A 27,500-nucleotide genomic window follows, 5' to 3' on the forward strand; every position below is an offset into this window, starting at 1 on the left:
TGAGACAGGCAAGAACAGATGATCTGCTTTTGTGCTTATAGTATTTAAATGGCTGGCCTAATGTTTTTCACTGACCAACTATGCCATTTATATTGGTCATAAGAATAAATTTATATATTGTTCCGTCTTTATTCTGAGAACAATTTCGTGATCCAATAAATATATTTGGAACATCTGTGCTATAATTTTACTGCTTTGCTATCACCTACCTTTAACAGACACATCTACTTAGATTGCACCTATGTCAAAAATCTCCTGTTTCACCTTTAGGGAGTTGGGCTGCATCTCAGGTTATATTATTCAACAGAAATTTATCACCTCCTTTCTGGCGTATCTTCCTATTGAGTAACAACTTTACACCCTATCTTGTCCATGAAAAACGCAGAACAGAAACTTTTATCTCTAGCTGTATTGGATAAATGTACAGAAATGATATTATTCTCAATGGGAAAATTATAAATCTACTGTCTGTTCTTTATTAAGGATTCATATCAATATTTGGAAATGGATATGTGATTTATTTGCCAATCAAACGGAAAGAAAAATTGAAACCTGCGGAACTGATGACAATTAACCTGGCAATTTGTGATTTTGGGATGGCAGGTAAGTTTATTTCTGAATTGTGTTTTGTTAGGGTCACAAATCATAAATTGTGGATTATACTCCAAGTTTGGACAATCTTTGATCACTTCTGTTTTCGTTAATGAGTGCTGCTTTGAAGTTCGCCACCACAGTAGTGTAGTTCACTTTTTTTATAAGCATGAATGGTAAGCTTGAATGTTTAACTGCTTAGTCACTGAAATTTGGGATTGAGCTATCAGTAGGCCAAAGGGCCAAAGTTGCAATGAACACACTAATGAGGAGCAGCAAACAGTTTTTCTTCTTTAATATCTGAAGAAGCCTGACTGTCTTTTTATTTCTGTCTAGCTATTTCTCAGACTCCAATTTTTCGTGCTTTTTCATGATTTATTTTGTGTTGAAGAGCTTTTTCTTTTTTCTCTTCATGTTCTTGCCCATCTCACTGTTAACATGGCATAAATAGTCCCATGAAATTTAATTGCTTGTATGGCAGGTAATATAGAAGAACTGAGTAATCAAGCATGACATGCAACATTAATTAGGCATGGCATGCAACATTAATTAATTTGGGGTGAAGACACTATGAGTGGAATCTTGTTGAAGTGTGTGGAGTTAATGAGCTTAAATTGTATTAAGCTGATTTTTGTGGGGAGGGGATTTGAGGAAAATTATTAAAAGAAGTCACAGTTATGTGGTCGTTCCCACTGTCCCGTTGTAACTTTAGTGGAAGACCTATGAAACCCTGAATAATGGAATAAACAGCTGTTTATCCAATTTCTGCAAAGTTTGATCTGAACGACTGTCAAGACAATGATAACGGATGAGACTGGCAAGCAAAGTATTTTGATAGTGAGTAGGGAAAGATTAGTTGATTAGGCAGTCAAGGACAACAAGTCATTAATTTAAAATGACAAGTGAGAGCATGCAAGGAGGTGAGGGAAGATTCATTTAACCAGATCTTCTGAGATCATATTTTAACAGAGTGAAGGGTTAAGGCAGATAGCATTGTTTCTTTTTAAAAGTGAATTGTATGAGTATTTGAAGAAAGATGCAACATTATGAGGATATTTCACGACAGTGGGATCAATGTGGATTATTCTAACAAAAGGTCCACATTTAAGATCACCATTAGAATTCAACATAAACCGCAATGCTGTAAGGTTCTGCAACAGAGTTGCCCTGATAGTCCATTCTTCATCTTTGTACTAGCCAGTTTGGTAATTGTTAAAATGTACTCTGTCTGACAATTACAAAGTCAGTTTATAGTTTCATGATCCTGTCATTATTTTATGCTGAACTTTCCCTGGATCAAGTCTGGACCCAGAGACTGGAGGCAGAATTTCAATCATTGCAGCAATTTTAAGGGGCTCACAGCAACAGTACAAGTGATGTGTATTATGTGATTTAGTACTGCTATCTACTGATGAAAATCATGTAATACATTTCATACAATGAGGTTTTTATGACCAATCATAGAGAAATTTATGATGTAATATACGTAAAAATGAATTCCGAGCAGGGTAAGTCATTTAGTCCCTTTAACCTGCTGCTCTCATCAATAAGATCATGGTTAGTTTGACTGTAACCTCATCCCCACTTTCCTGTCCAACCCCTAGAATCTCCACAGTGTGGAAGCAGGTCATTTGGCCCATCAAGTCTACAATGACCCTCCAAAGACCTATGCCTCTATCCTATTCCCATAACCCAATGGCTAATTCTTCCAAGCTGTACATCTTTGGACTGTGGGAGGAAACTGGAGCACCCGTAGGAAACTCATGCAAACACAAGGAGAATGTGCAAAACCCATACAGATAATCGCCTGAGGGTGGAACTGAACTTGGGTCTCTGGTGCTGTGAGGCAGCAGTACTAACAACTGTGCCACCTTGCCAGCCTACAGGTTGTCTCCTGATAACCTTTGACTCCATTGTCAATCAAAATATTATCAACCTCAGCCTTAAAGTTTTCATAAGTTTGGTGAAGAGAGTTCCAAAAACTCATGGCGTTCAGAGAAAAAAATCCTTCTCATCTCTGTTAAAAGGGAGACAGACGGGAATGCCTGTTTTTAAACCATGACTCCTTGCTCACCTCTCTCCCACAAAGGGAAACATTGTATCAGTTCTCCAAGGATCTTAGACATTTCAATATGATAACCTCTTCGTCTTTGAAACTCCAAGCCCGGCCTATCCAGCCTTTCCTCAAAAATTACCCTTCGATTACAAATATCAATCGAGAAACTGAATCTGATCCAAACTGCATCTAATGCATTTTTATCCTTTCTTAAATAAGGAGACTAAAACTAAATACAGTTTTCAGGTGTCAGCTAACCAATGGCCTGTATAACTATAGTAAAAAAAATCCTACTTTTATATTTTATACCCTCTGCATTGGGCTATATTGGACGCTTAAGTTTCCAATTTTTTATTCAAAACTAGTGAAAGCTACTTTGAAAAGTCTTATACAGCAACAGATATTGAAACTTCGATATTGTGTGAACAGTTAAAACAGTAGAAACGTAATGGGGCAGATAATGCCGTTATGCAAAGTTGTATCCCACGTCTAAACTGAGCTTGATGGCTTAGAGTCGTTTAAATAATTCTGATGAGCTCTTGGGTGCATTTCTACAGTATATCATGAATATCAGGCTGAAGAATGTTTACATTATATTGTACTTGTTAATTCAAGATGTAAATAATTTCAACTCACTTTCAGAGAATTGAAATTTAACTCCCATTCCACACCCATCACTGTGCGCAAAAGCAAGTATCAAGGCTGCAAAGATAAATCTGTCCAGAAACTGAGTTTTCTTCAATACTCACGGAAAAACAACAGTGCTCCTTTTAATTTAAGTTTCTGCCATCTAGTGGATATTTATTTATTCGTATAAAATGTTTTATAATGAATTTCTTGCAGTATTTTTCAAAATGCAGATTTCTGGTAAATTTCACCGATAATATTCATAAATCACATTTGTGCTGACATCCGCTGCCAAGTAGACAAAATGGGAATTCAGCCAAATATATAGATTGACTTGAAGTTCATTTTAATAGCTCTTCTAGTTATTTTTAATGGTCAAATGTTAATTCTTAGTCATGGGTTTAAGTTTACTCATTGACAGAATTGCAGAGAAATAGCATTTCATGTTGAGCATTGGTGTGGAATGAAAGGTGCTACCTCATTTCAAAACATAATACATGCAGAGACGATTCTTATTCCTAGAGATTAGTGTATATCTGTTTTAAACATTAAATTACATACAATAACTACTTTATGTTTAGTTCAGTATTTTATAGACTGAATCAAAGAATGTTCCAATATCATGCATTAATTATACTATAGATGTAAATCTGGGGTTTAACCAATTGTAGTGTTGAAGCACTTTCACCAAAAGAAAAAATTATCTAGCTCCCTCCTAATTTGGCTGACACCAGAAGCAAAATTTTCTACATAGATGGAAAGTTGACATAAAGTTATTGATCGGGTTTTGTGTCTGTCTGGTATCTTTGCCACATTCCAAGCAACATTTTCCATGAAAATTCCATTTGCATAATTTTGAGGGGCTCTGCAATTCATTTTTACCTGTACCAGCAATGAAAATGGCCAATGCTGATCTTGGCTGTCTATAGTAGCATATGGGACTGACTGCCAATTGGCAATAAAATTAATGAAATTATTCATTTTAAATCTTTTCACTAATGGTTTTTTAATGGGCTATTTTGTCAAGACTTTGAAAGAATATTTTTTTCAGAATGACAAAGCTTTTAATGTACTTGCTTCCCTAAAATAATAAGTGATATGTATCCTATTCTTATTCAGTCTATATGAATGATACATGTATATTTTTCAGTTGGAGGTAAACCTTTCCTGATCAGCTCTTGTTTTGCTCATCGATGGATCTTTGGTTGGATTGGCTGTCGCTGGCATGGATGGTCAGGGTTTTTCTTTGGATGTGGTAGTTTAATTACGATAACAATTGTAAGTCTGGACAGGTATCTGAAAATTTGCCATTTACAATATGGTAAGTAAAACATTAAGTTTAAATTTGTGTGAATGCAGTCATTCAACCCAAATTTATAACAACTATATTAATACTTTTTCAGGTATTTGGTTTCAAAGGTGGCATGCCTTCGTATGTTTGGGTTTCGCCTGGATTTATGCTGCATTCTGGGCCACTATTCCCCTCGTTGGCTGGGGAGACTACGCTCCTGAGCCTTTTGGTACATCATGCACTCTGAACTGGTGGCTTGCACAAGTCTCTGTGGGTGGACAGGTCTTCATTCTGAGCATTCTCTTCTTTTGCCTTGTACTTCCAACGGCTGTAATAGTATTCTCCTACGTAAAAATCATAGCCAAAGTAAAATCATCTGCCAAAGAAGTTGCACAATTCGATTCAAGGATTCAAAGTAACCATTTACTGGAAATGAAACTTACAAAGGTAAACTGTAATTTGTTTATTTATCTAGTACCAATATTTAAAAGAAACACACAAAAAAAATTGTTGGAAATGCAGTGTGTGGTTCCTGGCAGGGTTTCCATCTATTTGAGGAGCCTGCTTCAGCGGGTACGACCAACAATGTGACCAATGCAGCCTGTTAGTGCCTAGTGTTACTGTGGTGCAATTGCTGGAGAATGTTTCATGATATATTTTCTTATCCATTAATCATATCCATAAACCAGCCAACAGTTAGGTCTTACTGGCATTATGTCCGATATTGCATTGTATGGAAATATTTGGGAATTGCAAAAATTAGTTGGACTGCTTTCCCCCTCAATTGCTGGAGTTTTGCAAGGAACTAGCAGAACTCCGAATGAAAATTTTCCATCATTCAAATTATTATTCTTTGAATAATGGACAGAGATTTTCTAATGGTATCTTTTGTGAGATTGAAATAACTCGACAGACGCCATTAAACTGTCACCAAGTCATCCTTTATTAACACGTGGAGACCTTGACACTGATCCAGCTCCCTCAGAGCCAGCCCTCAGAGCAAACAGGGTGTCTGATATGCCTGTTTATATCTGTCAGCCAGGATTCCCTGATTGGACCAGATTAACAGCTCCAATCAGTGAACTCACATTCTTTGAGGCCCACCTTGCTGATCTCATTACAATCACTGCATTCCTCCTCCTCTGAGTCTGAAGGCATAAACCAGTTCTTTTTCTTCTGTATCTCCTCCTGAAGCATTTTAGCACTGGAATAGGTTCCTCCATCTCTGCCACTGATGTGGATGGAATGGAACACACAGTAGCTCGCCTCTTACATCTGGAGTGTCTCTGAAGAAATCCATTCTTCCTTCATGTGGCGAGGATGTCAATGCAGCGATATTTGGCATTTCCATTTCAGATTATGTGGTATCCTCAAGACCTGATGGTTGGGTGTGAGTTTGCAGCTTTCATATGGCCCACATGCTTGTTCAGGACCTTCACACCTACCCAAACTTTATATGTCACTAGAACTGACCTTGCATCAACCATGCCTCTTACCAATGCAGCGGCATTCCTGTGCTTCCAACACCAAACTCTATCTTTCTCACTTAGAGGAATCTTGTGTCTGGCATTGATGCCCTTGGTGCCATTTTCACCCTGTAACCCCAGGTCCAGGAAGATCAGATTTAACCTGGTGGAGAGTCTTCTCTCCATTCACAACTCTGCTGGAGCTATCTCTGTAGTTCTATAAGAGGTGGTCCTGTAATCAAATAGGAACCAGGACAGTTTTTAGTATCTAGTGAAGCTGTAGGCTGTTTCTTTAAGACTGCCTTAAAAGCTTGGACAGCTGTTTGGATGATGGATGGTATGGAGCTGTCCTTATATGTCGAATACCATTTGACTTAAGGAATTGGTCAAATTCCCTGGTAAACAATGGCTTGTTATCTATGACCAATGCTTTTGGGAAACCGTTGATTGCAAAATATGCGTGCAGTTTTCCTACCGCTGTCCCCATGTTTACAAAGAACAAAGAACAATACAGCACAGGAACAAGCCATTCGGCCCTCCAAGCCTGCAGTTTTCCCTTCCATACTAAATCTGTCTTCACTTACAGGATCCTTATCCCTCGATTCCCTTCCTATTCATGTATTTGACCAGGTGCTTCTTGAAGGCTACTGGAAGGGGCATTCATTTGTGTCTGTTTCCACCACCACCTCTGACAGTGTGTTCCAGACACTCACCACCCTTTGTGTGAATAACTTGCCTCAAACATCTCTTTTAAACTTCCCCTCTTGCGCCTTGAACCTGTATCCCTCAGTAATTGACCCTCCACCCTGGGAAAAAGCCTTAAACCTTTCACTCTATCCATCCCATTCACAATCTTTAAACCTTTATCAGGTTTCCTCTGAACCTCCTGCATTCCAGTGAAAATAAACCTTGTCTATCCAACCTTTCTTCATACCTAAAATCCCTCATATTGGGCAACATCCTGGCAAACCTTTTCTGTATCCTGTCTGAAGCATCCATATCCTTCTGTAGTGTGACGACCAGAACTGTACATGACATCCTAAGTGTAGCCTAACTAAAGTTCTGTGAGGCTGCAGTAATAATGTGCCTATCCTTAAAATGAATGCTCCTTCCAGAAAAGGCAAGCATGCCATAGGTCTTTTTTTTTTACTACCTTATCTACCTGCACTGCTGCCTTCTGTGATCTGTGGGCCTACATACCCAGATCCCTCTGCATATCAGTACTCCTAAGGGTTCTGCCATTCACTGTGTAATTTTCACCTGTACTTGACCTCCCTTCATAATCAATGAATGAACTCTATGTATGTCCTGCCACTTTGAATGGGGGCCCTCAATGACTAAGAACATTGAGCCCCTGAAAGGACCTGCCTACTTGACATGTGACCGAGTCTAGGGTTTATTTGACCATTCCCACAAATGTGGGGGAGCTCCTGTCATTGTTGGCACTCTGGGCACTGCCTCATCAACACAGCTATGTCAACATTCAGTCCTGACCACCAGACATAACGCCTCACAGACATCTTTATTTTGGAAACCCCTGGATGACCCTGATCGACTTCAGCCGGTATCTGGCAGCAAACATTCCTAGGGATAGCCACACTTGCTCTCCATAATAACAAGGATAGAAATCACACAGCACCAGGTTATCATTCAGCAGGTTTATTTGAAAACACAGACTTTCAGAGTATAGCCCCTTTATCAGGTGAAGTGAGAGGTGTAGGGACTATGCTCTGAAAGCTTGTATTTTCAGATAAACCTGTTGCACTATAACCTGGTGTTGCGTGATTTCTGACCTTGTCCACCCCAGTCCAACACCAGAACCTCCACATCATAATAATACACCATCCTGTACTGTGATCTGGTCTGTCCTGGTCCAAATAGATTTCAGTGCTGGTTGTGATGGCATTTTGATTTCCCCAATCACCACCAGCTGTTTCAGTTTTGGCGGGATCAGATCTTTCTGCATCCAAAGTCTGGTATTGTCAATTGTGACTAGAAGTGCATCCAGAAAATTTAAAATCATTTGGACTCTTCAGTGACAATACCACCAGTGGTGTATCTGCCAGTAGGAGGCAGCTCAATTCATCTGCATTGGCTTTCTGTAAATATATGCTCTTAAAATGAAAGCTTAACACTGAATTCAGCCTGAAGCTATGGGTGGCACTGCCTTGTCCTCTTTGAGTAGATCTAGCTGCAGTTTGTGGTCTGTTATTATTACAAATTTACATCTCTCAAGGTGTCGTAGGATCTTCCTAACTCCAAATTTTCCTTCTCTATCTGGGTGTATTTATGCTCTGCATTAGTCAAAGCCCTGGATCCATATGCTTTTAATAGATAGAATCCCCACTGTTGGGAAACAGGTCATTCAGCCCAATGAATCCACACCCAAATCTATACCCATGCACACACAGCGTCGCAATCAAATCCATCGTCTACACAGTACCTCTACTTCACATGGCTAACTTACCTCACACACACATCCCTGAACACTATGGGTAATTTAGCATGGCCAATCCACCTAACTTGCACATCTTTGGACTCAGGGAGGAAACCGCAGCACCCAATGGAAAACGACATAGACACGGGGAGAATGCGCAAACTCCACATATACAGTCGCCCAAGGGTGGAATTGAACCCAGGCCTCTAGTGTTGTGAGGCAGCAGTGCTGATCACTGTGCCACCAAGTCACTATTGCATGTTCCTCTTCATTGGGCCACTCTCGAGTTAATACTACCCCAATACCATACAGGGAGGTATCACATGTAAATACTTGATGTTGCATCGGATCATACTGTGTCAACACCTTCGAGGATGATGGCTGTTTCTCTACTTCCCTGAAAGCAATGGCTTGGCTATGCAACTGTTTCTAAGGCTGATCCTTTTAAAAATGTTAATGCATTGTTGCCAGGACAGAGGCCATGTTAGGTATGAGCTTGCCATAATAATGCAGCAACCCAAGGAAAGACCTAAGCTCTGGTACAGGTGAGGGAGTGGAGGCAACTTTGATCACCCTCACTTTATCATCCAACGGGTGTAACCTGGACTTGATGAATCTGTAGCCAAAGTAAGTTACTTGGGGTGCGTGGAACACACATTTTCCCTTCTAAGGTGTACACCCACCTGGAAGAAATATCTAAGGACCATGTCGAAGTTCTCTTAGTGTTCCTTATTAGTCTTCCCTGTTATTGGCACATTGTTGATATAAATGGCAGCCAGGGTAGACCACTGAAAACTTACACAGGCTGGCAATACCCCAAACAGCAGCCTTGTGGACTGGTACAAACCATTGTGGGTATTAATTATGACATACTTGTGGGTATCCACATCTAACTGCCATTAAAGGTATGCATGCTTCCAGTACACACATGGGAGCCAGGACAGCTTTGATCGTCCTCCTTTTATCTCCCAATGCAGGTAACCCGGTTTGTCAACTCTGTAACCCAATTAGGCCACCTTGGGTGTTTGGAACACACATATTTCCTTTCCAAGACATACCCTGCTTTGGGGAAAGTGTATAAGTACTATTTCCGAGTTCTCAAAATGTTGTTTATTGGCTTTTCTGGTTATTAGCACATTATCCAGATAAATGGTGATCTGGGGTCCATCTTGTAAAATATTCTCTATATTAGCACATTTTCCAGATAAATGGTGATCTGGGGTCCACCTTGTAAAATATTCTCTATCATCCACTAGAAAATAGCCCAGGCTGATGATACCCCAAAAGGCAGTCTGATATATTGGTACAAACTCTAATGAGTACTAATTGTAGCATAGCTCTGGGAATCCTCATGTAATCAAAGCTGGAGGTAAACATGGCTCATGTCCAGCTTTGTCTATAAATACTCTGTGAGGCATTGGGTATTTATCCAACTGCAAAAAGCGATTTACCATTTGTTTAAAATCCCCACAAAAGTGAACCAGACTGTTAGGTTTCACAATTAGTATGACCACTGCTGCCCATTATGCAAACTGGACTGGTTTGATGATTTCTTCATATTCCAACCTTCTAATTTCTGCCTCTACTTTTGCCTATAAGGCAAATGGCAGTGGGTAGGTCTTGCTGAATTGTGGAATTGCTTCCTGGTCAAATTCAGATGGCCTTAGTTCATTTGATAGTTCCTGGACCTTCCTGGAAGCTTCTGGGTATTTACTCAGGACTTCATTCAGGCAGCCATTTTCTAGTCAAAAAGTGTTGAGCCAATCTAGGCGAATCTTTCTCAGTAAATTCAATCCCACCAGGCTTGGGCCGAAGCCGTTTACTGCAGTCACTGGTAACTGAACCAGCTACTTCTCATAAGAGACCAGAACTGAAGTTCCACCCTTAATCTTAAAGATTCTGTGTAGAGGTTTTCAGTCTAGCTGAGGTCTTGTGCAGAAGGCATGGAGACCAAAGCGAATTTTGTTAAAGACTTTTCCTGTGATCACTTAAATGGTCGCACTGGTATCAACCTCCATTAAAACTAGGAGACCATTTAACAAGATATTTTGATTTCTGATTTGTTGTTTCTGATTTGGACATTGCTAAGCAGATTTAACTGTCCCAAACCATCTGTACGTATGCACTTTCCTGAATACCGGACTATTAGTTCTCTTACTCACTTCAAGACCATATGCGACTCTTTTGCAGTCTTAAGTCTGTGTACCGACAGCAACTGCAACGGCTAACTGCCTGGGTCCTGAAAAAATGTTTTACCCCTTTGGCCGTAGCTTGGCTTTGATCTGGGGCTTTGTTATGGGCTGACCTAGAGCCTTTGCTCAGGATATGTCCTGAGTGAGGCTATGCAGTTGCCTTCACTCAAATAGTGTTCCCAAAGCTCAGTCAGAGTGGCAGGAATGTCTACTTCTATGTTATGTTCCACTTGCTGCATTTTCCAATGATAAAGCTGGTTCTAGTGCCTGTTTGAAGTCCACTTGGGCTTCAGAAGGTGCTTTTGCATGTTTGCATCATTAATTCCACACACCAAATGGTCCTTCAGCATCTCCTTAAGGGTTAAACCATAGTCAGATGCCTCTGCCAGTTGTCTTAATCTCATTAAAGATCTTGTTATGTATTCTCCTGGTTCTTGAATTGCTCAGTAAAACTGACAGTATCTCACAATTAGAGGCGGCTTGCGGTCATTATATTTCTTATTTAAATCCATCAACTCTTTAAAGATTTTAGTATTTGTTGCTTCAGGGATAGATTGGCTCCTGAAAACCAAAAGGACTGTGGATCCAAAAGCTTTCAGGAGAATTTCATCTGCCCCAATGTCATTTGCCTTAAAAAAAAACACATTCTTTCCAAATACTAGGCTTTTGATGGCAGGATTGAAATCGTCAAGCTTCCCAAATGATGGCATGATGTCAGAAATGCTTACCCGAACTCAAACATGACTGCTGTAAGCGAATTTCTTCAGGACCGTGCTTTTCTCTCATCACCACTGAAATAACTCTACAGACGCTGATATCCCATCACCAAGTCACCCTTTATTTCCACAAGGAGAGTCCTTGGCTGATCCAGCTACCTTGGAGCCAGGTGTCAGAGTGAACAGGATATGAACAGTGAACACTCATATTCATATCCATCAGCCAGGGCTCCCTGATTGGACCTGGTTACCAGTCTCAATCAGGAAACTCATATTCTATGAGGTCTACCTGGCTGACTTTGTTGTAAGACCATGCATCCATTTTCATGTTAATTAAGCTGGAAGTGGCGTGATATTACTATTCATTTTGACCCTATTACATCCAAATCATGCTGCATGGGTTTAGCTCATTGACAAGAAACCAAGGCTAAAACTGATTAATTTGAATGGTAATTATTGGACTGTAACAGGTTACTTTCTGTTAGTAGAATGTGATTTTCTCTACAACAGCACCCACCTGATAATGAAGATGAAAATTTCCCCATGTAACACTAAGCACTGGGGCCGGCATCAGGAAATCTTGGTTTGTTACATGTAAAGAATGGCAAGGTGCACTAGATATCCTAGCAGTCCCATTTCCGGTCCAATCAGTGTACACACAGCCACAGAACATCTAATCTTAAGCACTGAATAATCAAATTCAAAGTTTGTGATTGATCTTGGCATCCAGTCACCTGAATTAAAGTTTGTACTAGAAATGGGACTTTTATTTAAAAAGATTTATTCATGGGATACGGACATCACGGTCTAGGCCAGCATTTAATGCCCATCCCTAAATGTAGAGAAAGTAGTTTTACAGTCAGTTGCATTGCTGTGGATCTGGAGTTGCATATACACAGACTAGATAAGTAAGCCAGAACACAGCATGGAGCTGGAGGAACACAGCAGCCCAGGCAGCATCAGAGGAGCAGGAAAGCTGACGCTTCAGGTCAGGACCCTTTTTCTGAAGTTAACTGTGTTATCTCACTCCAGCATCGGCAGTTCTTGCTATCTCCGGTTAAGGATGCCAGATTTGCTGTCGTAAAGAATGTTAATGAACCAATTTTTTTTTATTAGCAGTGACAATGGTTACAGAGTCATTGTTATGTTAGCTTTTAATTCCGGACTTTATAAAATTCAAATCCCAAACTTGCCATTGAGAGATTCAAAACCATGTCCCCTGAGCATTAGCTTGGGGTCTGGATTGCTAGTTGCATGACAACTTGGCCGCTGCCTTCCCCCATATCTAATTTATCTTACCATTAATCACTGTCAGAACAGCATTCTGGTAGAGAAAATTGCCTCTCATTAAAAGAATGTATTCCTCTGCTACCATAAATTATCATTCAGCTGATATCAGTTTTGGCTTTAGTTTGTTGCCAATGCGTTAAATCCATACCACAACACTTGGGGTGGCATGGTGCCTCAGTGATTAGCACTGCAGCCTCACAGCACTGAGGACCTGACTTCAGTTCCACCCTTGGGAAACTGTCTATGTGGAGTTTGCACGTTCTTGCTGTGTCTTGTGTGGGTTTCCTCCCACAGTTCAAAGATGTGTAGGTTAGGTGGATTGGCCAAGCTAAGTTGCCCATAGTGTTCAGGGATGTCTGGATTAGGTGGGTTACAGCAGAATGGGTCTGGGTGGGATGCTCTGAGGGTCAGCGTGGACATGTTGGGTCAAAGGGCCTGTTTCTATACTGTAGGGATTCTATGATACACACTGACATCAGCTACACCATTTTCTGATCAAATAACAATCTGAATAATAGCATGCTCTTTATTAATTCAAGAGTTTTGAACTACATTAGATATTTTGTCAGTTTAATTCTAGCATAATGAAATTCTAGGATCAATTCTTACAAATACTGTACCAACGCTTCCTCAAATTCTGGAATTTAATAACATTTTACTAATCTTCCATTTAGAGTCATAAAGTCATACAGCATGTAAACAGACCTTTCGATCCAGCCAATCCATGCACCTATAGCTTCCAGCTCAGTGAGTTAGTGCCAGAGTCCCACCCAATTAGTGATGCGCAGTACAATAAAGTCCTTCTAGATCTTTTAATATTTCTCTTCAGAAAATTAAATCACTTGTTCATAAATGAATAGATTTTACATGATTACATAAAGATTGTGATTGTTGCTTCAACAGTCCTCTCTGGTTTACTGCTATTTCCATTTTTCTGACATAGTTAATGTTATTTAAGAATGAAATGGAGCAGCAGAGATTTAATTTTCATCTGCACTAACAGCACTTAAATTGATACTCTTTATTTACATCTGGAAAAGGAGGTGACATTGTATGATATAAAATCTGTTTTGGGATATTTCACACCCTTATTTCTCATTAATATCAGAAGAAATAAACTTCTTGTTTTGTGAAATACACGTGATGGTGATTGACCTTTTAGTAAGGTTAGATCATTTTGGATTATACTCATTCATCCATATAAATCTATTTTTTCTAGATGCATTGTTTCAATTAAAACACAAAGTAGATGTTAAAGCAGTCAGAAAGATTTTGTATTAACATGTCTGTTACAAATACTGCACAAATTGATTTGATAGACTCGTGGGCTATATTTTTAGTTCCCAGAAGGGCATGTTCAGGTATGTGCATGCTTTGAAAATATCTTCTCGAAGGGAGGGTCAATCTCTCGACATCTTCAAAATATACTAATATTTACAAAGGGAATGTCAGTGGGAAGAGTCAGCAACTCTGATGCCAGAAAATAACTTAAAGAATGAATGATCTGGGGGCACATTATCATCCGCAGTGCAGCAGACAGCCATTATTTATTGTGGTTCTTCATTTAACTTCTTGACAAAGAAACGAAAGGTTGACAAACTTAGTCACGTCTGCTCCCTGCCTGTGAAATTTTCCCTCTAGAGTCAGCGTCTGCCTCCAGAAAATGCCCAGCACTACTAGTTGTACATAAAACACACATCTGCCCAATGTAGGACACTTTCATATCAAAGCCGCGTTGCATTGTGTCACGAACACTGATGCAGCAAAGTATAGGGACTCAAATGTAATCCAAGTGTCAGGTTCCCATCCTTGGTTATAAAGTATCAGGTGAATGGTCGCAGCACAGAGGAGGCCATTTGGTCCATCATATCAGTGTCAACCTTCTGTAAGAGCAAATTGGCTATACCATTCACTTGCCTTTTCCTCATTTTCCAGCAAGCTATTTTTATACATTTCAATTCCTTTTAAAAGGCAAGATTGTATCTGCCTTTAATATGCACTTAGGCAGTGCATGCTGGTTCCAAATCACTTCCCAAATAAAAAGGAATTTCCTCCGGTACATGTTAATTATTTTGCCATTCACCTGATTTTGTTGTCTTTTGTTTCTTGGCACATTAACCAATGAAATAATTTTCTCTTCATTTACTCTCCTAAATCCCTCATGATTTTTAACACCCCTGGTAAATCTCCTCTCAGCATTTTCTAAGAACAGTCCCGTCTTTTCCAATCAAATCTCCTAACTGAAATCTCTCTAATGTGCAATGTTCCTTGCAACAGTTAACTGTAACCTCTTCAAATCTTTCCCTAACTGAAGTGTCCATATGTGGACACAACATTCCTAATGGAGCACAAGCTGATGCCTTGTTAAGCTTCACCAGAATTTCCTTACTTCTGTGTTCTATACTGCTGCACATAAAAACCAAGAACCTGTATGTCTTGAGAGACAATGGGAACTGCAGATGCTAGAGGATCCAAGATAACAAAGAGAGCTCTCTGATGAAGGGTCTAGGCCCGAACCATCAGCTTTTGTGCTCCTGAGATGCTGCTTGGCCTGCTGTGTTCATCCAGCTTCACACGTTATTAGCCTATATGTCTTGAAAGTACTTGCTGAACTTCCCCGGCCAATGTCAATAATTTGTGCACATATAAGCCCAGGTCTCTTGTTATTTACAACCCATTTCCAGTTGTATTCTTTATTTTGTTGCTTTTCTTTGCTTTTACTAACAAATGTTATCATTTCACACTTCACTGCTTAAAACCTCATCGATGTATCAATGTCTCAAACAATTTGTCCATGCCCTTTTGCAGTCTATCGCTATTTTCCTCACACAGCCAAACTTGTGTCACCATTGCAAATTTTGAAATTATGCTCGGTGCAATCCAGGTCATGAATTAAAATATGGCAAGAAAATCAGTGGACCTCATACCAATCCTTGTGGACCCCCAATGTATGCCTTCCTTTGGAGGCCTCCTGTGGCAGAGAGGTAATGTCTCTGCCTCAGGGCCAGAAGGCCTTGGCTCAGAAGTGTGTCATGACATGTTTGAACAAGAAGCAAATGTTCTCTGCTACACTCTGTTTTCAATCACTCAACCAACTTCATATATCCTGCCTTTGTCTCTTATATTCCATGAAGTTTGTTTGCTGGCAAGCCTATTATTTTATCAAACAAATTTGAGAGGTTCAGGCATCAATATCAGTATCCTGATGAAATCTCAGTTATCTCATTAAACAATTAATTAAAACCTTTAACAAACCCTCGTTCTGTTTCCTTGATTACTCTATTGTTCTCTTTGTGACTGTTAGTCTTGCCCTGAATTATAAAATTTTGCACACCCAACCACCCAATGACTCCCATCTCATGGAGTGATTAATGGCTCCTCCCATGGCAGTTGGTATTTTACCAGTGGCTGAAGATATCCATGCCACCTACTGAGGCCATCAGGTGAATCCTGGCAGCTTGGTTATATGTAAACCTCCTTCTGGTCAGGTCCTTCCCAAAGTTCTGGTCACTGCTAATTGTCCCGCTCCCTGCTGCTCTCTCAATTCCCACCACCCTTCTCCAGAGCATTCATGGCTGGTCTTAGTGACACTCCAAACTTGCCCACACACTTACCATTGAATTTGTCTCCATAAAACAATCCTCATGGTGTACCCGTTGCTGTCCCAGCAATGGCCACCTCTGCCAAGTGCTCCTGGAGAACTACTGGTCTGTTTGACTGGTAGCCATTGGAAGTGGGACCACTTCTCAGATGGGAACATTGAAGCCTCAGTCACTTCCAGTTAACGGCCTGAAAGCTATAAATCAGGTCAGGATTTCCTAGCTATGAGGAAGTAGGCCCAATTTCTGAATGTTAGTTCAGTGGATGGGGTCACTGCTAGAGTTGAATTTTTGATATGAGCAATGATAAGAAAACTGGAAAAATGCAGACAGAATAAAACGTTAGGGTATCATCATTGAGAATTTTATTTTGTGTGATTCTACCTTCAACCCTTAAATGGCCACTTCAGAATCTTAACATTGAGTGGCGGCAACCTTATTTTAATACATTAACTGTCCTAACTGAAATCTCTCTAATGCGGAATGTTCCTTGAAACAATTTTCTGCAATCTCTTCAAATCTTTCCCTAACTGAAGTGTCCATGAGTGGATACAACATTCCTAATGGAGCACAAGCCAGAGCCTTATATTAGGTTCACCATAATTTCCTTACTTCTGTATTTTATGCTGCTCCACACAGTAGTTATTTATAAACTTATTTATAAACCACTTCTAAATCTCTCCTTCCCCAAGAAAGAGGAAAGCACAAGTTCCCAACATATAAATCAGAGGGGTATCTTGCAGTTGCAGCTCACCCTGGATATCATCCAATTGCTTCTTCACTACAACACCCTTCATGTTCTGTGCCCATCATCCTGAGCCTTGGTGTAAGCATGTTAACATTTGCAAACTACTAGCCTTGCTACATCATCATGTCTGCTCTTCGGCCATCACTGAAACCGTTTTAGCCCTCAATGCTTTACTTTTACAGCGACACCCATTTAATCTTTCCACTATCTCCTGTTTCAAAGGCAGGTCCTGATCAATTCCCCCCATTCCCTCTTATCTCAAATTAATGATGTACAAAGACCATCCCCAATACTCGCATGTTTCGAACAATACTGACATGGAGTATCTAGCAAAACGCTGCCAATCCACAGTTCCTGACTTAATCGATGGAAAATCATAGCAGCACTTTCCAACTGTTGTCAAAATACTTTAAATTCTGATTGAAAATAGTGCAATTTAAACGTTATAAAGAAATCTTTCAGCACTAGAATTCAGAACCAGGTATTTAGCTGGGAGGTTGCTGCTCAGATCTATTTCTGTGTCAGCCTGGTTCAGTCTCTTCAACACTGTTGCCACCTAACCTGCTGAGTACTTACAAAATTTTTCGCTTGAATTTTTGATATTACTTCTCACTAAATGCTGAGATCATGTTTGTTTACAATTGTTGACAACTATCACTCTTAATGAGCATGCTTCTCTTTTTTCACACTAGGTAACCATGTTAATATGCGCAGGATTCCTGATTGCTTGGATTCCATATGCTGTTGTTTCAGTGTGGTCGGCCTTTGGTACTCCTGACTCGGTGCCAGTTAAAGTTTCTTTTGTACCAACCATGTTTGCAAAGTCAGCAGCAATGTACAATCCTATCATTTATCAGTTGATTGACTGCCGATGCAGGTTAAGGAAGGCTTCTAGCTGTTTCAGATCCTCACATTCAAAATCGTCGCACCAGAAATCTCGGTAAATATCTCATCTAGAGAGCAATCTTTGAGAATATTGATCTAGATATTTTTTTTTTAAGCGTGCATATTTGGGATTAAAACAGTGCAGTGAGGCTAATAGGACATCTTAGGTCATGGAAACCAACAGCATAAATATTAGAGAATAAAATGTGAGGCTGGATGAACGCAGCAGGCCCAGCAGCATCTCAGGAGCACAAAAGCTGACGTTTCGGGCCTAGACCCTTCATCAGAGAGGGGGATGGGGTGAGGGTTCTGAAATAAATAGGGAGAGAGGGGGAGGCGGACCGAAGATGGAGAGAAAAGAAGATAGGTGGAGAGAGTATAGGTGGGGAGGTAGGGAGGGGATAGGTCAATCCAGGGAAGACGGACAGGTCAAGGAGGTGGGATGAGGTTAGTAGGTAGGAGATGGAGGTGCGGCTTGGGGTGGGAGGAAGGGATGGGTGAGAGGAAGAACAGGTTAGGGAGGCAGAGACAGGTTGGACTGGTTTTGGGATGCAGTGGGTGGAGGGGAAGAGCTGGGCTGGTTGTGTGGTGCAGTGGGGGGGAGGGGACGAACTGGGCTGGTTTTGGGATGCGGTGGGGGAAGGGGAGATTTTGAAGTTGGTGAAGTCCACATTGATACCATTGGGCTGCAGGGTTCCCAAGCGGAATATGAGTTGCTGTTGCTGCAAACTTCGGGTGGCATCATTGTGGCACTGCAGGAGGCCCATGATGGACATGTCATCTAAAGAATGGGAGGGGGAGTGGAAATAGTTTGCGACTAGGAGCTGCAATTGTTTATTGCGAACCCAGCGGAGGTGTTCTGCAAAGCGGTCCCCAAGCCTCTGCTTGGTTTCCCCAATGTAGAGGTAGCCATACCGGGTACAATGGATGCAGTATACCACATTGACAGATGTGCAGGTGAACCTCTGCTTAATATGGAAAGTCATCTTGGGGCCTGGGATAGGGGTGAGGGAGGAGGTGTGGGGTCAAGTGTAGCATTTCCTGCGGTTGCAGGGGAAGGTGCCGGGTGTGGTGGGGTTGGAGGGCAGTGTGGAGCGAACAAGGGAGTCACGGAGAAATTGGTCTCTCCGGAAAGCAGACAAGGGTGGGGATGGAAAAATGTCTTGGGTGGTGGGGTTGGATTGTAGATGGTGGAAGTGTCGGAGGATGATGCGTTGTTTTAGCATTTCCTGTGGTTTCTGTTGACCTGTCCGTCTTCCCTGGACTGACCTATCCCCTCCCTACCTCCCCATCTATACTCTCCTCTCCACCTATCTTCTTTTCTCTCCATCTTCGGTCTGCCTCCCCCTCTCTCCCTATTTATTCCAGAACCCTCACCCCATCCCCCTCTCTGATGAAGGGTCTAGGCCCGAAACATCAGCTTTTGTGCTCGTGAGATGCTGCTGGGCCTGCTGTGTTCATCCAGCCTCACATTTTATTATCTTGGATTCTCCAGCATTTGCAGTTCCCATTATCACCAGCATAAATATTACACATCTTTAACCAATGAGATTTAAGAAATAAATAGAGCAGGCATATAAAAGCACAATTGGTTAGAAAGGGTAAATTTGATGCCAAATCTGGTAAAGAGGAATAAAGAGGGGCAAGAAAATTGGATTAGAGAAAGAGAGACAGAAAATAAGTCCTTATCGAAGGAAAGAAGTACTGGCATTGGAGGCAGTCCACAGAAGTTCAGCAGGTGTCTGTCTTTTAAGAAAATGTTGAATTGGTTGGGACAGTACACAAAGGAATTTAGAAGAATGAATGGCAATCTGATTGAAATAGACAAGGTTCTTAAATAGCTTGACAAGGTAGATCTGGAAAGGTTGTTTCCCCTTGTGAGAGAGTCTACCACCAGAGAGTGTAATCTCAAAATAAGAGATCACCCATTTCAGACAGAGTGGAAGAGGAATTTCTTCTTCCAGAGGGTATGAATCTGTGGAGTTTTTTTTAACCACAAACAGCTAGGCCATTAAGTGTGTTCAAAACAGAGATAAACAAAATTGTAATCAGTAAAGGAATCAAGGAAAATGGGGAAAGGGCAGGAAAGTGGAGTTGAGGATTTTCAGATCAGCCATGATCTCATTGAATGTCAGAGCAGACCCCTGAATGGCACCTTTCTGCTCCTCCGTCTTGTGGTCTTCAAAAAGAAATTATAATTTAAAGTTTGGCATTTCTATAATCTCTTAATGCAAATCACAACCTGAAGCAACAGGACTGTATATTTACAATTGTTCACCTTCTTTGCCAGATTGACAGTCATTAACAATTATTGTTTATGAAAATAGTACTTTGTTGATTACTAGGCTTACCTCTTGTGGTGAGGTTAATGGGCAATTAATGATGAAATAAAGCAACTTCACAAATATCATTGTGCTTTCAAGGCTGTTCTCCCAAAGAAGTGAAAATAGTCACCAACTGGAAGCAAATCACAATTCACAAGTTAATGCTTCCTCAGTATAAGTTTGTGGCCAATTTGCACATGTATAAATATTTAACATTCAGACACCTTTAATTTTCAATAAAATCTGAACCATTGATGTACATTTCAGACTTTGCCATCCAAATGCAAACATCACCTTAGAAGGAGCACAGAAACAACTAGCTAGCAGACAGAATAACATGTTGGCAATATTAATGAAAAAATATCTGAGAGTCCTATAATGGGTTTTCAATACTTAATAATCAGAATAGCACCCATAATATCAAATGACTTTTGAAAATAAATTAGTGCTGCTACAAAACATTATTTTATGTTGTAGGTTATTATTGTCTTCTATAAGTAAGAATATATTTTACAGTTTCGATATTCACTTATATTATGGGGTAATACTTCAGAATCTTTTAATTTGACTCTAAATTTGTGTGGCAGGGTAGTAATTTTAATTTTACATATTTGGACAGTTTTGTATTTTGTGTTCTTGCTAAAATTGTGCCTGGTAAAGATAGAAATGCAACAAAATCTAGCAGAATGATATATTGTAACATCAACAAAATGACCTGCATTTGTTTCATCAACATCCATTGGATCCAGCATTCTCCCCTGTCTGACACGTATACATTATGAAAAAAGGGTAACCCAGATTAATAGTTCAATTATTTTGACCCAGTTACCATCACTATTGGAATGACCATATAAAAAATATGGATAAGTTTCAGGAATTGTCAATGATGACCATCAGGTCTCCTAATGAAGGGATGGCCAATCGGTAGTGATTAGATTACATGTAGGCTTAGTTTCTGCAGATCTCTATTTGCTGATATTTCTTTGATCGGTATTTCTAAATGAAAACAAAAAAGTTTTGAAAATATACACTCGACAGGTCAGGCAGCATCTATGGAAAATACGAGTTAGATTTTCAGATCAAGGATGACCTTTTGTCAGAACAATGTTTCCAATATTTTTGTTTCTTACCTCGTATTTCTAGCATCTTGCATTTTTTTTGCTTTTATATTCTGATTACTTTTTGTAATTTTTAAATGCTAATATAATTCTTCTGGTATTCCTCCTGCATCACTACTGGAAATTTGCACTTTGCAGTTGGCACTCTCTTTCTTATTGGTGGGAAGTCAATCAGGAGCCTATTATGTATCTTCAGCAGCCCTCAACCTTGGACAATTCATAAAGATTGTCTAATTGCTTCACACCAACTGGTTCAATTCATGTTAGATAAAAGCAAAGTACTGCAGATGCATTTAGACTGCCAAGCTCCTATCAGCATTTACACAAACTAATTAGCAAAGCATTCATCTTTGTTTGTCAAATTTAAAGAAAGCAGGCAATGAGATCATGAACTGACATTTGTTTAATAATTTCTGTCGCAGTTAAACAGTAACATTGAGATGGAAATCATTAGTTGATAAGGATAAATAGTGAATTAGTTTAACCGTTACAAAGGTAGTTAAGTTCCATTATAGAAATTCAACATTAATTGCTAATTATAAATTTATAGTTGAGATTAATTTCTGAGATGATGTCTTTTAGTGACATTAATTTAGTATTGTCAGGTCTTGCACAAATCATATGCTCCAAGATATAGATGCAGGTGTTTGTATCCTTCTTGACTATGCCAGGGCAGAGAGAATGAACAGAGGTATTACAGAGCAAGAAAAGTTACTGGAAGAGGAAAGAGGCAGGAGGAGATGAAGGAGGGCTCTCAGCGGGAGATAATATCCACCAGAAGTGTTCAGTAATCAAGTCTTCGAATTGAACCTCAATGGAGAACAATTGGTTAGATGCCTCTGCTTCACTAGGGATTCCCTCACTGAAATCTGCCACCTGCTGTTAGAACAACTGGAGCTGTACAGCAGAGGAGGTACAACATTGCCAGTGCTATAAAGACCAACTGTGGCCACGAGCATTTGTGTGTTAAGCTCCTTCCAGGCTGATGCAGACAGTATCTTTTATATCTCCCGGTTTTTTAGATTGCATTCAAAATAGAATTCAGTTCGATATTTGAGATAATTGAATATATTTCAGTCGCCTTTGCAGAAAGCAAACCTGGCAGGGGGAGTACACAGCTTTGTGAAGATTACTGAACTTCATTGAGGGAGACTGCAGATAGTTTTGTAGGATGATCCTTTCACTGAAAAGGCCCATCTTGGCCTACACAATCGCAACCAGTGTGACAGTAGGCTGGATTAGCTAGCTAACAAAATACGGTGAAGGCATTGACAGAGTGGCTGTAGTGGCAGGATGAACGCTGTCATGAAGTTTTCATGCTTTACATGTTAGAAGCAATGGGTTTAGAGTAATTCCAGATCCTAATCCAGGTACCCGTTTTCAGGTCTTTTCAAGTTTCACAGCTAAAATCTGAATCATTGCTAATGATTCAGTTCTCTTCTGCAGTTTCTGTTTTGGGCTGATCCAATGTTATTGAAACTTTGCCATTCTATTTTGATCCATTTACTTTAAAGACTGACTAATCACAGCTGTGTAATAGAACTTACCTCAGCTTTTGGCTACTGGTGCCTAGAAGTCTCTGAAAAGGTCCCCAAGTTGGAAATAGACTTCGAAACATCAAAGTGTCCTGACATACCTTAATAGTTAGCCAGGAACATTTTGGGGAACTAAATGCTTCTCTAACTCGTAGCTGACTGTAAACTGATCTACTCCAAACCTGAGGCACTGACCCTATCCCGAATACTCCACAACTACACATAGACACCTAAAATTGTTCCCCAGACTGAGCCCTCAACCTAAGATCTGACTCCATATGGGCAGTCAAAATCCCAAAACACTCACTGACCCGGAACACAATGAATACAACCACCCACTCACACCTCCTTCTACCCAGAATCCCCTGGACTTGACAAAACCCACCCTTCAACCAATCCTAACACAACTTCTATTTTACCCGATCCACCTGCTACCCAATCCCTTTACCCACCTGGGAGCCCATCGCACACCCAGCTATCGCCCTGCCCTTCACCCACATGCCGCTGTATGCCTTCATTCAGCTGGCCTCTGCCACCTCACGGATCTGTTGCCTTAACTCCTTACTTACCTCACACACTTATTTTCTCTCAGTAGCTGTCAAATTGATTTTGAGCCATTAAACTGTGGAATCCAGCAGCTACTGCCATAAAATGTGCCATAGTTACAGCATGGTTCATTTCACTGCTGCCGACAGAGATTGCTGCGCAGGTCTGTGCTGCTTCCCACTGGGAACGCTCCTGGCGCTGATATTCAGCTGGAAAACTTGTCTAAAGGTATATGGGCAATATTTTGTCTGAACTATGTTTGAAACAGGGTTGCTGACCTAGATTGAAAGATTTTGGGCAATTCAACTTTTTAACACCTCTACTAGTGTAATTCCATATCGCCAACATTTGATGGCAGCATATAGCAGTGTCAACTCTAGCATTTTCTTGATTTCATTTGATTTGAGGGTATGTTTGAATTAAGCTGTTGCATAGCTTGCGCTCTAATGCTATGCTCTGTCTGAGGGGATCCATCGATAAGGACATCATTCATGTGACAAATAACTCCATCCAGTTTTTTGAGGATACTTGTGAGTGTCCCTCGGAAGATTTCTGGTGCTGATATATTGCTAAAGGGTAATCTGTTGGGAAACAAAACCCTTCCAAAGTGATGCAATAAATGTTGCGAGCAACTTAAGACTCTTCCTCAAGAGGTGTTACTGAAAAATACTATTTGTATCTATCTTCATAAAAATTGAACTCTTTCCCAATTGTGTTAAATTCTTGTCCTTAGATTATATTGAATTTAACGTCCAACTGCTTTGTTCAGTTGTAAGATTAATATAAATTCTGATGTATCCTTTGTGTTTCATCACTGCAGTCATCCCCAAGCAACCGTTGATTCTGTCACAGATGAAATAATCCCTTGCTTCACCATTGAGTCAATCTATAATTTAACTTTGGCAAGAGTGGATGAATTTTTTTTCTTGGTATAAACAGCCACACTGGCTTTTTTAGACGTAGAGTGATATGATATCCCTTCTTGAGTTTTTCTAGTTCTGTGAACAGCTGTGCATTTTGGCTCTGAGGTTCTAAGGCTGATGTTGTTTATATTCTAGTTCTTTTGCTGTGCAAATCAGATGTATGCAGGGTTGCTACTAAAGAGAGAATGGCTCTGGTTCAGGATCAGATACAAGGTTTCACTGTTTTTTCTCTGTATGCTGAAGGATTGCATTCAGTTTGTCCTGTGACCTTGAGTCCCCTACCCCCGTTCCATCTAATGAATTGCTAAAGAGGACCCTAATCTTACAACAGTTTGGAAAAAGCTAAACCTGCTAGCCTGTATATCATCTCAAGAACATCTTCTTTCCTTCCATTATGATAGCAACACTCCAGGAGCTTCAACTTTGTTCTTTGATCTTGTCAAGAAAACACAGCTCTATACCATTGATATCTTTTATTTCACGGATCTTGCCATTTCCTGTGGAATTCGGTTTAGACTTATTCTGTATAAGCTTCTTTCTGCGAAACACAGTTTGAAAGGGGCCCGGCATCTTGCAAACGGCACTCAGGATCGTTGGGGCACATTTTGCGTCTGTCTACTTTTCCGGCCACACTGAAAAATTTAGATAGATGATTGTTGTATGCATTTCCTGATTACGTATGCTTTTTGTATAGCCACCTGGTGGAGTCGGTCATTTTTGGGAACTATTTCCCCTGTCACTCCAACTTACTGATTTGGTTTTTGAATAGAGTATCCGTTATTGTTACTTGTACTCTAGTACAGAAGTATAGGTGTACAGTGAAAAGGTTTTATAATGGCTATTATTTAATGGCGTCATCTTAGATACAAGTAGGTACAAATCTTGCAGGGTAAAACAGAATGCTGTTATACAAAGAGGATTAAAGGAAAGCATAAACATTACTTACAGGGGTAAATATAACATATGAGAACGGATTTAAATTACAATCCGATAACAGCAGCTCAACATGTGGCCCCAGGCCCGAGTCCAGCAATTGTCCTGTATCACTCCAGCCTCCAATCCGCTCCTCACCGGCGCTCAGCAGCAACCAGGTAAGTCACGCTGTAACAGGATTCATACCTCGACCACACCATCGGTCTGGGGTCTCAGCCCCTCCCTCACTCTGGGTCTCAGCCCCTACCTCACTCCACGACTCGGCCTGGCCCACGCTCGATCTGCTGTGACTGTGCGACACGCCCTGCACGCTTTCTGTTTGCAACTTGTCGCAGAGAGCATAGAAAAGAAAGGAAACAGCAAAAAAAGGCGAAAAAAAACAAAAGAAACAGAAAAGGAACTGGCGAGAATGGAGTTCTGACTGGAGCATCTTACTCTCTGCCATCTTGCCATCTTTTTGCTTCCGGACAGGAGCTTGGCAGCTTTGTGGAATGTTCTTTGTTAATTTTAACTCAGTCCTCAACTGCGTATGGTCAGGCGCTGCTTCAGAGCTGATCAGTTATTTAAAGCTGTCATGCTCACATTTCTCCATAAGTCTGTACACATTGTGGATAAAAGTATCAATACTTGCCCATTTTTACTGGGTATGTTGATTAAATTTAATAATTAAAACTGAAGATGATGAATGAGTCTTTAGCTACCTGCAGTCCTTTCTACTGTACAATGTTATATTGGCCCTCACTGGTGAAGTCTCACTATGGGGACTGATGGACACCTCCAGACCTATTTTAGTACCTGAAACAATTCAAATTCCAATGGCTTCGTCAATGGCACACTTATTCGCCTTGTTGCTTTTGCTGTAATGCTCTTATACCTCCTTAGTGGGGATGTGTCAGTTGAGGCATTCATTATTTCCTATGATTCAGTCCCTAACTCTACTTCTGGGAACAAAGATGTTTAGAATGTTGGACTGTTGAAGGATGTAACTTTAATAACATCTCAGGGGGATGTGGCATCAAGGTGCACAATTTACTTTGTGTGCTTTAATACCAGATATGCATTGATGAATGAATATCCCTGATGGTTGATGAAAACTGCTGATGTCAGTAGCAATGCTTCGATTGTCCTAGTGTGTTACACTTTTTGTTACAAAGGAGGTAAACAACACCCTGAACAAGTACAAACTCATAAGAAGAGCTATTATGGGTTAATTGTGTATTGACTCTCCTGATCACAAATTTGAGCATATCCTGCACTAGCTACATAGCTGGCATAGCTTTGGATTATGTTTTGATTTTCCATAGGTTGGCAGTCACCTATCCCAAAAGGTTACCATCAATGAAGAAGCACAGTGCTGAGTCAACTGTGCTATTGCTGCCTTCTTCAAACTGTTTCCGACAACAGGGAGCTCTGGAAGTCAACAACAGTCCTTGTCTGCAAGACTGTTGTGTTGACCGCCTTCACCTACTTCAATAATTTCTGAATGCTGTCCTGACATTGCATTAAGATGCTTGAGAGTTTCCACCTGCAGTGTCTACATTGAATCCTTGAAGTCAAATGGCAGGGTCATTGGACCAACCTGAGCATCTTCTGTGAATCTGCTACCGTATCAAAGCCCTGCTCCTGAAGAGACAACTCTGATAGAGAGTTATTGCCTCTCGATGCCTGAAAATCACCTCCCTCAGCAGGATCAATTGTCCCAGTTCTCTGCTGGGCAACAATGTAACCATAGCCAAAGAAAAACATAAAAGATATGCTGAAGGTTTCCCAAAAAGTTAGGGGCGTTGACACCACTGTCTGGGAGGAAAAAGCTGCTGGTTCATCAGCATTGGACCTCCTGAACTATCAAAGACCAAACCACATAAGTGATTTGACTGTGGGGGCACAGGAAGGAGAAGGCTGAGAGTTCCATTACTGCACTCAATATTATTCCCTCACTGTGGAGAAAGAAACTTAAAGATCAGAATTGGGCTCCTTGTTCATATACAAACCTATCTATCCCGAAAGATGTCATCCCCAATTTTGAGAGACCACTGATGATACCTTTATTCATAATAGAGGTGAAGGGCAAAACTAACAATTCCAGGTTTGGCAGTTTGATATTGATGGTGGGAAAGCTTTAAGAAACAATGATCAAGGAGAAAAAACTGCCACCTGGACAAATACAGCTCCCAAAAAGAGCCAGAACAGATTTGTTAAGGGCTAATTGTGTATTGACTCTTC

At 40.5% G+C, this 27,500-nt stretch overlaps 1 protein-coding gene across 1 annotated transcript in view; it reads left to right on the plus strand.

The window, feature by feature from the left end:
- opn5 (opsin 5) overlaps positions 1–27,500 on the plus strand; it is a 67,346-nt gene that overhangs the window by 29,049 nt on the left and 10,797 nt on the right. The window contains exons 3-6 of the mRNA XM_048531747.2: positions 484–603; positions 4,425–4,595; positions 4,678–5,012; positions 17,706–17,953. Coding sequence (XP_048387704.1) covers positions 484–603; positions 4,425–4,595; positions 4,678–5,012; positions 17,706–17,953 — 874 coding nt within the window. The remainder of the gene's footprint in view (positions 1–483; positions 604–4,424; positions 4,596–4,677; positions 5,013–17,705; positions 17,954–27,500) is intronic.

Source organism: Stegostoma tigrinum, chromosome 4 (genome assembly GCF_030684315.1).
Source record: "Stegostoma tigrinum isolate sSteTig4 chromosome 4, sSteTig4.hap1, whole genome shotgun sequence".
Classification (NCBI taxonomy): Eukaryota; Metazoa; Chordata; class Chondrichthyes; order Orectolobiformes; family Stegostomatidae; genus Stegostoma; species Stegostoma tigrinum.